Genomic DNA, 13,728 nt, shown 5'->3' with positions numbered 1-13,728 from the left:
AATTTATTTGTATTAAAGATTTGCACACACCTAAAATGTGCTTTATACTATTATACTTTTTACTACCTATTGTTTCTATTCTTCTACTGACTTATCAAACTATTCTTATATAAATAATAGTTTCTATGACTTTTTTGACTTTTAAAACCCTTTTAATTTAGCCTACACCATTTTCCAAAACATTAGAGAGCTAATAGGCTATACAAAACACACACACACAATACAATTTTACCTATTAAAAACCATATTCCTAACCTCGCTCATTGTCACTAAAGCCTCTCTCACACCACCTTATTTTGAAAAAAGATGCATTATCAATTTGTTTGTAATATGGTAATTCAAAAGCAACCCTAAATGATTTAAAAATAAACAAGTCAACATAATGACCCGCATTTTTACATCAATGTGTTTTCAACTTGGCTTGTCCCATTAAAAAACTGGCAAGCACACACTGTTCGTGCCATGACTGTACTTGCAACCAAAAATAAAAAGGGTATTTTGTAAAAGAAAATCCCAATTTCATAAACCGTTTTCTTACTTTGGAAATCCAAAAATGAAAATCCCTCTAATCCCAAATAATATCCCAACCCTCTGGGCTTTTACATCAACTCAACATTTATTATTAACAAATCTGAGGATGTTTTGCATTGATAGTATATAATACTAAAAAATACAATAAGGGTGGCCCCAAAACATATTTGTACATAAGCCACACACGCTTATCAGAGTAATGAACTGTCACTGTATATCCACAATATAGAGCTTTATCATTCACTGTTGAGATCATCATTTATTCAGCCTATACTGTGTGTGAATGTAACATCAGCGTTCATGCTCTGGTTTAATTATATTCGAATTTATGTTGATTTTTATTCACACAGGTAATGCCTTTTAAAGTTAAAAGTAAAATTTAAAACTTTTATTTTCTGAATAAATGAGCAAAATCAGTAATTTAATGTCATGGCATGTTTAAGGCATTTTAAAAAACAAAAACAACAAAAAAGTATGTTTTATAGAGAGTGAAAGAGAGAGAGAGAGAGAAGGTCTGTCTTTGTGTATTTGAGAAGGTGCAGTTTATTAAAGATTTTCTTTCAGTCAACAGAAACATGATATGAGAAATACTTCAAACAGGTCCGCATCCATATTCATATGGCAGAGCTTTTTATTTCACCGTAGAAGAAATAGCAGGAACAAAAACTTCAAATATGAAATACAAGTGCAAATGAAGGATACGTATGCGATATCCCCCCAAAAAACAATTAATGCACACAGTTAAAAGATCCCAAAGTCACACCACACAGACACACAGAGGATTATAGTGATATTCCAGATAATTTACATAAACATCAACACACAGTCAAAAGAACTAGACGTGTTACTCCAGAAATATAATAGGACTTAAGCTCAAGTCAGAATAAACTGAAAATATTAGCATGATAACAATCAATCTCGTCTTTCAAAATCAAACCATCGGAGTGTGAAGCTATTATCCATACAAAACAAACATAAGAGCAAAACATATGCATCCATTTATGGTAATGATACAATATTACAGTATCTATGATTTTCTTGTTATAAATATGTATAGCAAATATAAATGGCTGAAGTTACAGGTTTTTAAATGGAAATCATTAATTGTATAAGGAACTGAACATGCAACAAAATTCTAAAATCATTATTTAATGGACCCGTACTTCTTAAACACTATTGCTTTTTTTATGAAAAGGGAATGCAATCTGTGTCTGAAGATGCATTTACAGTACAGTATCCAGATAATGCATTCAATTGCTTAAGAGATAATACAGACAATCATTTTGAGGGGACAGATTACTGATGTGCAGCTGATATGATTTCAGATCATCATTATTAGCATGAAAACACATCTACGCTTTGGCATTGTGAGTATCAACATACAGCCTTCAAAATAGAGCTATGAACTCTTGGCAAGTCAGATAGAAATAATATTTACACAAGCAGCATTCTTAGTACAAATATTGCAAAAAAAATGTTAATAGCTAAAAATGTATATTCTATGATTAAGAAGTAATTCTCCGTTGCATAAATGCAAAGCGTTCAGCAAAATACAGGTTTTTTTTTATATTTGCAGGTCTATCAATAACTTACAATATGTTTTTATGCTTTTTATCCAAGTGTCTTACAGCAAGTACAGTGAGTGCAGGAGTGCAGGAAAGTGTCTTACTGGTGGCAATATTGAATATATCGTCAAAAAGCTGACGCTTGTTTAGCTCACCTACTGTAGATATTGTCTACGTGTTTGTTTAAAACTGCATCTTTAGGGATGTGAAAGTTGTGCAGGAACACTTTTTCAAAAATACAAAACATATAAAATACTTCAGAGAGCATTTTGAAATAAAAGTTTAAAATCCTGCCACACTCATCTTACACACATGAACAATCAATGTCTCCGCTTTATTTGCTGGTATTACTATTATGTATGTACAGGCTTTACACCTAGAAGCTAAAAAGCTTAGCATTGTGATATACTTTAAAAATACAGAAACACAAGACGAGACTGGGAGCTTTAAATGTGCGTTTACTTGTAAACTACCCATAGTTTAAGGACAAAAATACTGGATAATGTGTCTGTAAGTTAGTTAAATCTGTAAAAACTCATTGATAAGTTGTTCATAAAGCAAATAATGTTTTAAGCATAACACAGGTTTTCATTCAGGAGTTGGGTTAGGGGGAGAGTTTGTGTACGGGTTATTCTGATTCAATAATTTGATTTAATACCTGTGGCCGGTTGCATAAACTGCTTAAACTAGTCTTACAAATTAGTCAGCTAAGCTTTGAATCAGAAAAGTAAGACTGATTAGCCCTAATTAATTGCTAGTTGATCTAGTGACTAGTTCTCAAGACACAGTCTTAATGTAGCGGCTATGTTTATGCAACTGGCCTAAAAATGAAAATCTCTTTTATTTTCTTCATTTTTATGATCTATTCCTTTAAAAACCAATAGAAGTCTATTTGGATAGCTAGTTAAGTGTGTGTGTGTGTGTGTGTGTGTGTGTGTGTGTGTGTGTGTGTGTGTGTGTGTGTGTGTGTGTGTGTGTGTGAACACAGTGTATCAGATAAGTCAGATTCTCATATCTCTTCTTTCCATCGACGCCTCTTGTGCGCTCTCTTATTAGACAGGCTGCAAAATAACATTAAAAAAGATCATTAGTTCACTTGAATTAACCTTAATGGCAACAGTTCAGTGTGTAATGAGTGTTTTTATTGAATGTTAATCAGTTTGGCAAATCCAATTATTTTTTTTTTTCATTGAAAAAATTATTTTTAATTATACTATAATATCCTTTCAATTATTAGCTCAGAGTCTTCCTGTAGATAGCCACAAATGAACTAATAAAGTAAACTAATTCATAAAAACAGGCTCCCATGAAGCATTGCAAATGATATTGTGCAATGCACTTCAAATATGTGGTATTTTATATTGTTCCATCATTGCTAATTTGATAGTCATATGCAATGCATCATTGGATGTAGTTTTTTTCCTCATAAAAATCGTCTTGTGCATTTGTTGTTTTTCCAAATACTTCAAATCAAAGTTTATAATATTTTGATTTATATTGGAGCTGGCTGGTTTTGTTGACGCATCAGAACTTTTTATTGAAGTAAATTATGAAATGCCTATGAAGAAAAAGAACGGGAAAAACACAGTTCTCTGTTGCACAGATGCCATTTAGTGAGTTTGCTAGTTTTATCTAATGCATTTATGTCAAATAGACTTTAGGTGCAGAATATTTCCCTCTGAATTCATTGTGCATGATGATCTAAATAATAGTAATTAATAATAATAATAATAATAATGAGCAGACCGGACACGCATTCGTGTTCACGGCTGATTAGACATTATTCTTGTCCAAGTAGTAAAAAACAACAACAACAACAAAAGACGATCACATGCTGTCTATCTTTGTCTGACACTTCCAGAGAGATGTGAATGATTTATTGTTTTCGACTGACTAACTGGGTTGGAAAATTGGGGTGAATTCAAACATTCTTGGAGAGACACATAATGGTAAATGTCTGTTCCAGATGGATTACAATCAACGCCACCAGTTTGGTCAAAATACTTGTTGCCATGCGAAGAAAGACGAGATGAGATCTTTACGTGACGTGGGATGTTGCTATGAGAACACTTACCTTTGGGGGCTCAGCCTCTACATGCTTAGGAAAGGAGACTAAGAAAAAAGAAAGAATAAATAATTAAAAATAAATGGGTTATCATGCAAAATAATTGGATTAAAAAAGTCCAATATGTACACACGTGTTTCCAAACAATGACTTTTAAAGGTCTAGTAAAAATGAATGCACAGAAAACTAAGGGTGTGTTCACACTTGGCATGTTTGGTTGGATTAAAACGAACCCTGGTGCGATCGCTCTGTTCATCTGAATAAGTGTGAACGTTGCCATCCGAACTAAACAAGCGGTCCGAGACTCTGAGGGTGTGTTCACACTCGCTTGGTTCGTTTGGTCTGGACCAAAAAAAAAAGAGTCCTGGTCCACTCAGTGTTCACATTGGCATTTTCATCACATAAACCTAAAGATACCGAACCCAAAGGCATAGGGATGTTCACAGCCTGATTGGTCGGCTTTTATGACGTATTGCCTATTTTGAGACAGAACTTACCGAACATCCAAACAATGCTGTTTGCTGGGCTAAATGCGCTCGTTGTATGTGCGTAGTCGACATATGATGGTATTTTGACCAGATGACAACTCGTGAAGAGCTTTTAAAATGTGTAAAGGAGTCAAAACAGCGTCAGGAATCCCTCCTTCACACACACACACACACACACACAAACCAAGATCTGCTGTGAGGAGACACGGTTCTGATGCCTGTACTGAACTGTGATAGGCAACATCACGACTATGTATTTCAACCGCACCAGAGTTGGTTTGGAAGCGGATCGAGACCCATCTTTTCAGCGTCTCGGTCCACTTGTTTGGTTCAGATGGCAGCATTCACACTTATTCAAATGAACCGCACTAGTCAAGTCAAGTCAAGTCAAGTATATTTGTATAGCGCTTTTCACAATACAGATTGCATCAAAGCAGCTTCACAGTATTAAATTAAAATAATACAACAAGGTTTGTTTCTAGTGGAATTTATTGATTGATAAAATTAAATTAAATATCCCCAAAATATCCCCAACTGAGCAAGCCAAAGGCAACAGTGGCAAGGAACCGAAAAACTCCATCAGGTGACCTAATGGAGAAAAAAAAACCTTGGGAGAACCCAGGCTCAGTCGGGGGCCAGTTCTCCTCTGGCGTTTATGAACTAGAGGCCGGATTGTACTTTGAACTGTAAGATTAAAAATATTATATGAATGCCTGGCCGAAAAGATGCGTCTTTAATCTAGTTTTAAACTAACAGAGCAATCGCACCAGGGTTTGTTTTAATCCAACCAAACATGCCAAGTGTGAACACACCCTGAAAAGATGGGTCTCGATCCGCTTCCGAACAAACTCTGGTGCGGTTCGACTGAAATATGAACGCAACACGGACCAAAGACATGTAAACGAACCAAAAACAGGAAGATGAGACTCTAAACAGGACAGAATGCTCAAGGTTTTCTCGTCATAGTCGTGATGTTGCCCATCACAGTTCAGTACAGGCACCAGAACCGCGTCTCCTCACAGCAGATCTTGGTTTGTGTGTGTGTGTGTGTGTGTGTGTGTGTGTGTGTGTGTGTGTGTGTGTGTGTGTGTGTGTGTGTGTGTGTGTGAAGGAGGGATTCCTGACGCTGTTTTGACTCCTTTACACATTTTATAAGTTCTCATCTGGTCAAAATACCATCTTATGTCGACTACGCACATACAACGAGCGCATTTAGCCCAGCAAACAGCATTGTTTTGGACGTTCGGTAAGTTCTGTTGCAAAATATATGCAATAAAAAGCCGGACAATCAGGTTGTGAACACATCCTTATGCCTTTTAGGTTCAGTTTCTTTAGGCTCGGTAGTAAAATGCCAATGTGAACGCTAAGAGGACCAGGGCTAAATATATATATTTTTTGGACCAGACCAAATTAACCAAGCGAACCGCACCACAAGTGACAGATATTTTGTCTACAATCCCTGTAAATACTACAGTACAATAATGATGAATTAATCTGGACCTTTCAATTTGAACTCTGCAAGCATCCCTGATTTGAATAAAGCCGGATACGCACGGTACGATTCGGCTGTCTGAGACACATTTTGAGAATCCTAAAAGATTCCTCTGATCCTAGGCCAAAATCTGAAGTCTTTGAGCGCTAGATTCACATGTTCACCGACAGCCGATTAATGCCCGCTGCGATCAACTTCTCATTCGACAGCATCAAATACCAAAAACCAATAGGAGTGCAGAACCTGACGACACTTTTGTTTTCCAATTTTCCTTTCAAGACAAACTGAGATCCCACAGTGTGGCATGGCTTACAGTGGGGATCATATTCTTACAGTCTGACAAGAAACATTATAAATCATACTGTGTGACTTCAGCATGTAACTCATTCCACACCGTTTTCAGCCAAGTGCCATAAACATGAACGGTTCTTCAAATCATGTGGATGCTGGTTGCAGAAAGACACCAAAAACATTTAATATGAAAATTAATCGGAACCTTTTTGGATCATTTTTGGAGTTGACGGTGTTCCAAGTACTTCCAAAGGAGCCTCGGGACATTTCATCAGTAATGTTGACAATAGAAGGATCATCTCTGAAAAAAATATCATATAAATGTAACATGAAATCTGACATTAATATTCAGTTGTGTGCATGAAAACAATCATAAAATATGAAATTCAGACTCAAAATTGTAATATAATAGTGAATGCTTGACAATTGCTAATTAATAAATGTTAATATTTATCATTTGTAGCTTTTTTTCAAAACATATTACTGGAAGATTTGTAACTGTAATATTTATAGATTTATATTACTTCTCTTGAATTTATATAACTCTCAATCTGACATTAATATTCAGGTGTGTGCATGAAATCAATCATAAAATACAAAATTCAGACTCAAAATTGTAGTATAACGGTGAATGCTTGACAATCGCTAATTAATAAATGTTAATATTTATAATTTGTAGCTTTTTTCAAAACATATACTGAAGATTTGTAACTGTAATATTTCTAGATTTATATTACTTGTTTTGAATTTATATAACTCTCTTCTTCTTGAATTAGTTCTCTCAAAGACTTTAGATATGCAAAAATGATGCTCTCATTTTATTATGAATGGGAGAAAGTGCAACACGCAATATGGCGGAATAAGCCCCGCCTTCTAAATAAAAGAGCCAATCGCTGAGACTGCACATGTGCATTGGCTGGTCCAGCCTGAAAAATGAAATTTTTTTAATTATGATTTAGTTCTGTCAGGCACTTCATATATACAGTAGAACCTCGCACTGGATAATTTTATAAATTTAGTTTGAAATATTGAATTTTAAGAATTATAAGCAACCTTTATCACAAGAAAACATTTAAATAACCCATTAAATATTAAAGTATGCATACATTTAAGACATTTCTCATTCTGCCAAAAAGGATTCTTTAAAATTGAGTCAAGAAAACGAGTTCTATATAGAACCCCATTGAAGAGTGTGTGTTTGTGCACACTCAAAGTCGTGTTTTACGGAACCCATGGATATCACTGAAACTATGGCCTTACTGTTTTAATAAGCCAACAAAAACTAGTATTGCTTGCTATTGTGAGAATAAGTTAGGAAAATCTGGTCCATACTTGTAATGTCCCTCCAATGGCACTTGTACGATTCCTTCTTCCTCTGCCAAAATACTCTGCTCCTCCTGGCAGTAAACAGAGAGAGCGAGAGAGCGAGAGAGAAAGAGAGAGAGAGAGAGAGCGAGAGAGAGAGAGCGAGAGAGAGAGAGAGAGAGAGAGAGAGAGAGAGAGAGAGAGAGAGAGAGAGAGAGAGAGAGAGAGAGAGAGAGAGAGAGAGAGAGAGAGAGAGAGAGAGAGAGTCTTATTCCCGTCCAGCCAAAGAGAACTTCAGAGACCCTTTGAGATTAAATAACTTTGCTGAAGGACATTTTGGCAGATCAATTCCTGTTCCATTTGTCTGGCATGAAACGAATGCATTGAGACACTGAGGTGGGTGAATCGGGGTCCCTCTATAAGAAACGAATCATAGCAATTTTAGCAAGAGTAAAACATGAGATTATTTGCCAGGGGGTCAGAAAGTCTCTGAATGCAGGAAAAACAAACTGTAAAACTGGAGCACAAATCAGATCTCCTCATTAAAGCAGGACCTCCGTGAGTCCTCAAAATCTCATCCATTTTCCTCTCATTCAGCTTATATAAATAAACTCAACCAGCAGTCATGAGGAATCATTCAGTTATATAGAAATCATCTTCCAAATACTAATTGCTTGTGGTGTTATGGGTCCAAACAGTCAAGTTTTTGTAGCAGGTTATTATCCCCCCTATTATCTATTTTTCTTCTTCAAAACAGCTTTGTCGCTCTGTGGCAAAAAGTCACCAAATTCTGCATGGGGGTTATTTCAGTGGCAAAATGTAATAATCTCAATTATATGATGGATTAGAGCTGCCTAGCAACAAAAGTACAACAATATGACATATAAGTGCTCAGTCCTGCTGGCCGGTTTGAGACATTTTGTCATTTTAAACATTTAAAACGTCACGGATTTGCATTAAACTGGGCATGCATGCTATCTGGATACTGTATATAACTAACTAAATGTGAAGGAATAGTTGACAAATATTTGCAGAGTATTTAATTATAATTGTTGTATTTAGTAATTGCTGTTGTTGTTTTAACTACTTGGACAAGAAAAGTGTCTAATCAACCATGAATATGAATGTGTGTCCGGTCTGCTTATCATTATCAATTATTATTCTTATTAAGATCATCATGTGCAATGAATTCAGAGGGAAATATTCTGCACATAAAGTCTATTTGACATGAATGCATTAGAAAACACTAGCAAACTCACTAAATTGCTTTGTTGCCTTTGGCTTGCTCAGTTGGGGATATTTTGGGGATATTTAATTTTATTTTATCAATCAATAAATTCCACTAGAAACAAACCTTGTTGTATTATTTTAATTTAATACTGTGAAGCAGCTTTGATGCAATCTGTATTGTGAAAAGCGCTATACAAATATACTTGACTTGACTTGACTTCTGTGCAACAGAGAAATGTGTTTTTCCCATTTAATTTACTTCATATGGATTTGATAAATGCATTAAAGCCAGCCAGCTCCCAGATAAGTCAAAATATTATAAGCTTTGATTTATATTGCAAAAACAGCAAATTCACACAAGACTTACAGTAATTCAAATGTACAGTTTATGTTGTAACATTTTGAAATCTGAACCTGGCTTTGAGTGATTACGTGATTTATTTATCCAATGAATTATGTACATCTGGATTTATGAAATGTATTCTGCTCATGTTTAATAAATAAGGCTCAATAAAAGCATGAGTGAATGTCATACCACTCAAATCCAACAGAGGGCATTGCATTCAAATGTTTTGGATCAAAATGTTTTTATTTTATAACAGAAATTCATATTTATTCAGTATTATTACACATGAAAGTGATCAAAAGTGACAGTAAAAATCTTTAAAATGTTACAAAATATTCTATTTCAAATAAATGCTGTTCATTTGAACCTTCTTTTCATCAAACAATCCCAAATCAAAATGCGGTTTCAACATTGATTATAATAATAAATTGTGCTTGGGTAGCAAATCATCATATTAGAATATCTGATCAAATAAATGCATTAGATACTTCTCTCTTAAACAATAACAAAACGTTTGAACAGTACTGTTAATGATTTTCATGATTTGATTAGAAGTCTTTTAAACCCCTCTTCGATGTCGGGCACATTTGTGCATTTCATGAACTCTTTCTGTTCTGCGTGGACCTTGTAAATTGCCGCTTGCATTCAAATTGCAAGTGCTTGTTCACAGTGAATGTTACAATTTAGATAACAAATGGTAAAGCTCACCTCTCGCTCAGCGTCCTCCAGTTTCTTCTTCTTGCTCTCGGGCATGAGGTCATCGAGCCAGCTGAGCTCTCTCTTCGTGAAGAAAACATCCAGCAGCTTCCTTATAAACACCAGCGCCAACACCTGCCAGAAGCACATCTCTAATTCAATTATCACATATTTCACCAGAAACATTCATCAAAACAGTTACGAGAGGCAATTACACTAGCAGAGAAACATCTGACTATCTCAAAACCTTCTGATTAGTTTTGTGCCTGTGAATTCCTTCACTAAATTAAAACTATACATTTTAATGGACTGAGAGGAGGAGATTTAGTATATAAACCTTTGACTGGTGTTGCAAATAAACTTGGTTGGTTGCAAGAATTCTCTGTTTTTTAAGCAGGCAAGCTTTACAGAAATCTACTGTATGATTGATGAAATTAGTTGCATACACTTGCATACTGTGGTAAGTATTAGCAATATAAGTATAATATGTCTAAGGGGTTGTTGAATATGATTTAACTTTTTTAACTTTAGTTAGTGTGTAATGTTGCTGTTTGAGCATAAACAACATCTGCAAAGTTACGACGCTCAAAGTTCAAAGCAAAGGGAGATATTTGCTTTTTTTAAAAACGCTTTTTAAAGGGATACTCCACTTCACTCCACAGGGACACAGCGTCATATCATTACGCCTGCTGGACTCATGGTACGGCAGTAAAGTTTCTTGATTATTACGCAGGAATGAGAGTATAGTTCCTAGCCATATCAGCCTAGAAAATCGCAACTTTTCATTTTCCGTCGGTCTTACGATGTAACTACAGAAGAGTCGTTTTAAATAGGAAAAATATCGAAACTCTTTAATTTTTTTGAGAGAGATGCTAATGGTCTTGTCCGGTTCAATTCATTATGCTAAGCTATGCTAAAAGTGGGACCCCCAGTTAAACAGTTGAGTTTTATCATTTTGGTTTTAACCATGGTGTTTTATCCCGGAGATCGGCTGAATGCATTCCAAAATGATAAAACTCAACTGTTTAACTCTGGGGGAGTTGTAAAATGAGCCTATTTCCAAAAAAAAAGTGGAGTATCCCTTTAAGGACTACAACAAACGGCTGGTAGAGACTACACGACATTCCTCCCGGGTTACTGACATCACCAACCCTAAAATTTACATAAACCCCGCCCCCTGAACACGATTTACAGATTATCAAGACAGAATATGCTAATCAATGACTAGAAGATAACTACACATCAGCTTCATAAATTCATCAACTAAACATTCAGAAATGTCCTGTTGCTTCTACATGTTGTCACTTCTTCTTGAGTCTCTCCATCATTGTCTGACTCCGGTTTAAACATAAAAGGCTTAAACGTTTTTGAAATTTTCAGTGCATGTCTGTGTGAGTGCAAGCTGTTGAAGCTCCACCCCCTGCACCGGGAGCAGCAGCTCATTTGCATTTAAAGGAACAGACACAAAACGGTGCGTTTTTGCTCACCCTCAAAAAGTGACAATTTTAACATGCTATATTGAAATATCTGTGGGGTATTTTGAGCTAAAACTTCACATACACACTCTGGGGACATCAGAGACTTATTTTACATCTTGTGAAAAGGGCATTATACCACCGCTTTAAATATATGTTAAACATATACCATCATTGGGAAGACGATGGCAGCCTTGGAGGTTTTGATGACCCAGAGGAGAACCAGACAGCTGAGCTGGACGATGGTGAACAGATGAACCTTTCGCAGAGGAACGTGTCTCAGGTAAATGAAGTCTGGCTGGTGTTTAGCCGGCATCCCGAACAATCGCACACGATCAAAAAACTAAGAGGATGACAAATATGTATATTAGAGCAGTGGTTTTCAAGAAAACAAGATGACAATGATTAAAATAATCTAAAACAACAACAACAAAAATCTAGATATTTCTCATTTTAGTTCAACAGTTTTTGTCTTTAGTTCAACTGTTGGTCAAGGTTGCCTCAGTTTTGGAAAAACTGGATGTATGAATTAGCCTGAATTTAAAAGTGTGATTTTTTAGGCCTAAAAAAAGTCATGTAAAATAATAAAATCGCATGCACCTTATTTTTCAGGCCATTAGTAATTTTAATGTTTTACAGTTTACTGCAATTTGATATTTTTTTCTCATTATTTCCCTATAGCGGCTAATAAAATAGGAAGTCTCACACATTCACAAAAAAATAAAATAAAATAAACGTTAACTGAAATAAAATATAAAAACTATAAATTTCTCATTTTAATTTAGTTTAACTCGATGTACTAAAATAACCTAAACTGAAATATAAATTAGTAAAAAATTATATTGAAAAAATACTACAAATGACAAAAACACACAAAATCACTCAAACGTTAACTAAAATTAAAATCTTCAGTCTAAAAAATAAAAACGTAAATATGAATAAAAACTAAAATAGTATCTCAATGATACTAAAATAACACTGTTTTGCATATTGTTGTGGAGCTATTACCAACTAAGAAGTAAAATTTCAATTCATGTTTGAAAAGTTGGAAATGCTTCACTGTTTTCTAACCAGACGAGACGTGATAAGATTCCAGCGAAAAGTCATCAAAATCAGTCAAAAATCACAGCCAATCAGAAGAGTGTGTGGGTGGAGTCTCTCGTTGCACTCGCAACGAAATTATTAACTGAGGGCACACACAATTATTTTCATACTAACATTAGATGCTTCTAACATTAAACAAAGCAAATAAACAACAGCACCTGAGATTATCACTGTCATTATTTGCATGTAATAGAAATAGAAAATAGAATTGTTGTGTATATCGCCATTGTAGCCGGTTATGACTAAATTAACTACTCTGATTAACATGTAAAAGTTGGCTTTTATCACGTCGCAGCGTCGCTTCACGTCTGGTTAAGACACAGTGTTAGATAAACAGACGTTGTCTACGGTGTCTTTACCTGTATTCCTCTCAGTGAAGATGCACCCATGTAAAGGAAAACTCCATACAGCACCGGCATTGGAATGAACTAAGGAGACAATATAAAAAATGTTTGTTGTTTGTATTAGTTTTTCTCCCAGAGGTCCTCATATAGTCTCAAAAACAATCAAATGCTCTCGAGAATCTGAAGCTCCGCCCCCTACATTATTGATGCTGAAGCTGCAGCTGAAATTGATCACACATTTACTATTTTCTACATGGTGAATGGCACATAGTGCACTATAGAGGATAGGGAACGATTCAGACAGTTGTAAATATGCTTTCCATTGGGGCGAATGAAGTGCAGTTGGTTACTGTCCCGTGAATCGCATCAGAGATCAGACAGCACAGAGAGGATCATGTGATCGAGTTGCCGCTGACCAGAAATCGTATCGGACCCGTTTGAATTCTGCACAGAATGTTATATTTTAAAGTGATATGGAGGAGATTAGGAGGAGAAACGGTTATAGATTAGGGAGGAAACTGCGGCTTTACTGAGCTCAACAGCTCTGGCTGAGCTGCGATATAAACTAAACGCTATTGGCTATTTAAAAAAAGGGGCGGGGCTGATCAATATATACCGCCCTGCCTTCCTGTTTCAGAGGAAATTACGTCCACACACTGATTGAATCAGGGCACTTCAGCGGGCCTTTAGGATCCGTTTTGGTCAATCGGATCACAAGTAGACGAGGGAGACACATTCCCGTTTACACCTGGCGTTTTAATCCGTCGTTTTTGTCCTGATTTCTTCGAGGGTGGGT

The 13,728-nt window shown here is 35.7% G+C and overlaps 1 protein-coding gene across 1 annotated transcript in view; it reads right to left on the bottom strand.

Moving 5' to 3' along the window:
• Positions 1–1,270: 1,270 nt before the first annotated feature.
• Positions 1,271–13,728, bottom strand: part of slc4a10b (solute carrier family 4 member 10b) — an 80,687-nt gene continuing 68,229 nt past the window's right edge. The window contains exons 20-26 of the mRNA XM_081368867.1: positions 12,948–13,016; positions 11,654–11,827; positions 10,022–10,144; positions 7,765–7,829; positions 6,638–6,733; positions 4,171–4,208; positions 1,271–3,157 (exon numbers count right to left, since the gene is read on the bottom strand). Coding sequence (XP_081224993.1) covers positions 4,196–4,208; positions 6,638–6,733; positions 7,765–7,829; positions 10,022–10,144; positions 11,654–11,827; positions 12,948–13,016 — 540 coding nt within the window. The 3' untranslated portion in view covers positions 1,271–3,157; positions 4,171–4,195. The remainder of the gene's footprint in view (positions 3,158–4,170; positions 4,209–6,637; positions 6,734–7,764; positions 7,830–10,021; positions 10,145–11,653; positions 11,828–12,947; positions 13,017–13,728) is intronic.

Source organism: Scardinius erythrophthalmus, assembly GCF_964197995.2.
Source record: "Scardinius erythrophthalmus genome assembly, chromosome: 6".
Lineage (NCBI taxonomy): Eukaryota > Metazoa > Chordata > Actinopteri > Cypriniformes > Leuciscidae > Scardinius > Scardinius erythrophthalmus.
This window is presented reverse-complemented; position numbering and strand designations above follow the sequence as displayed.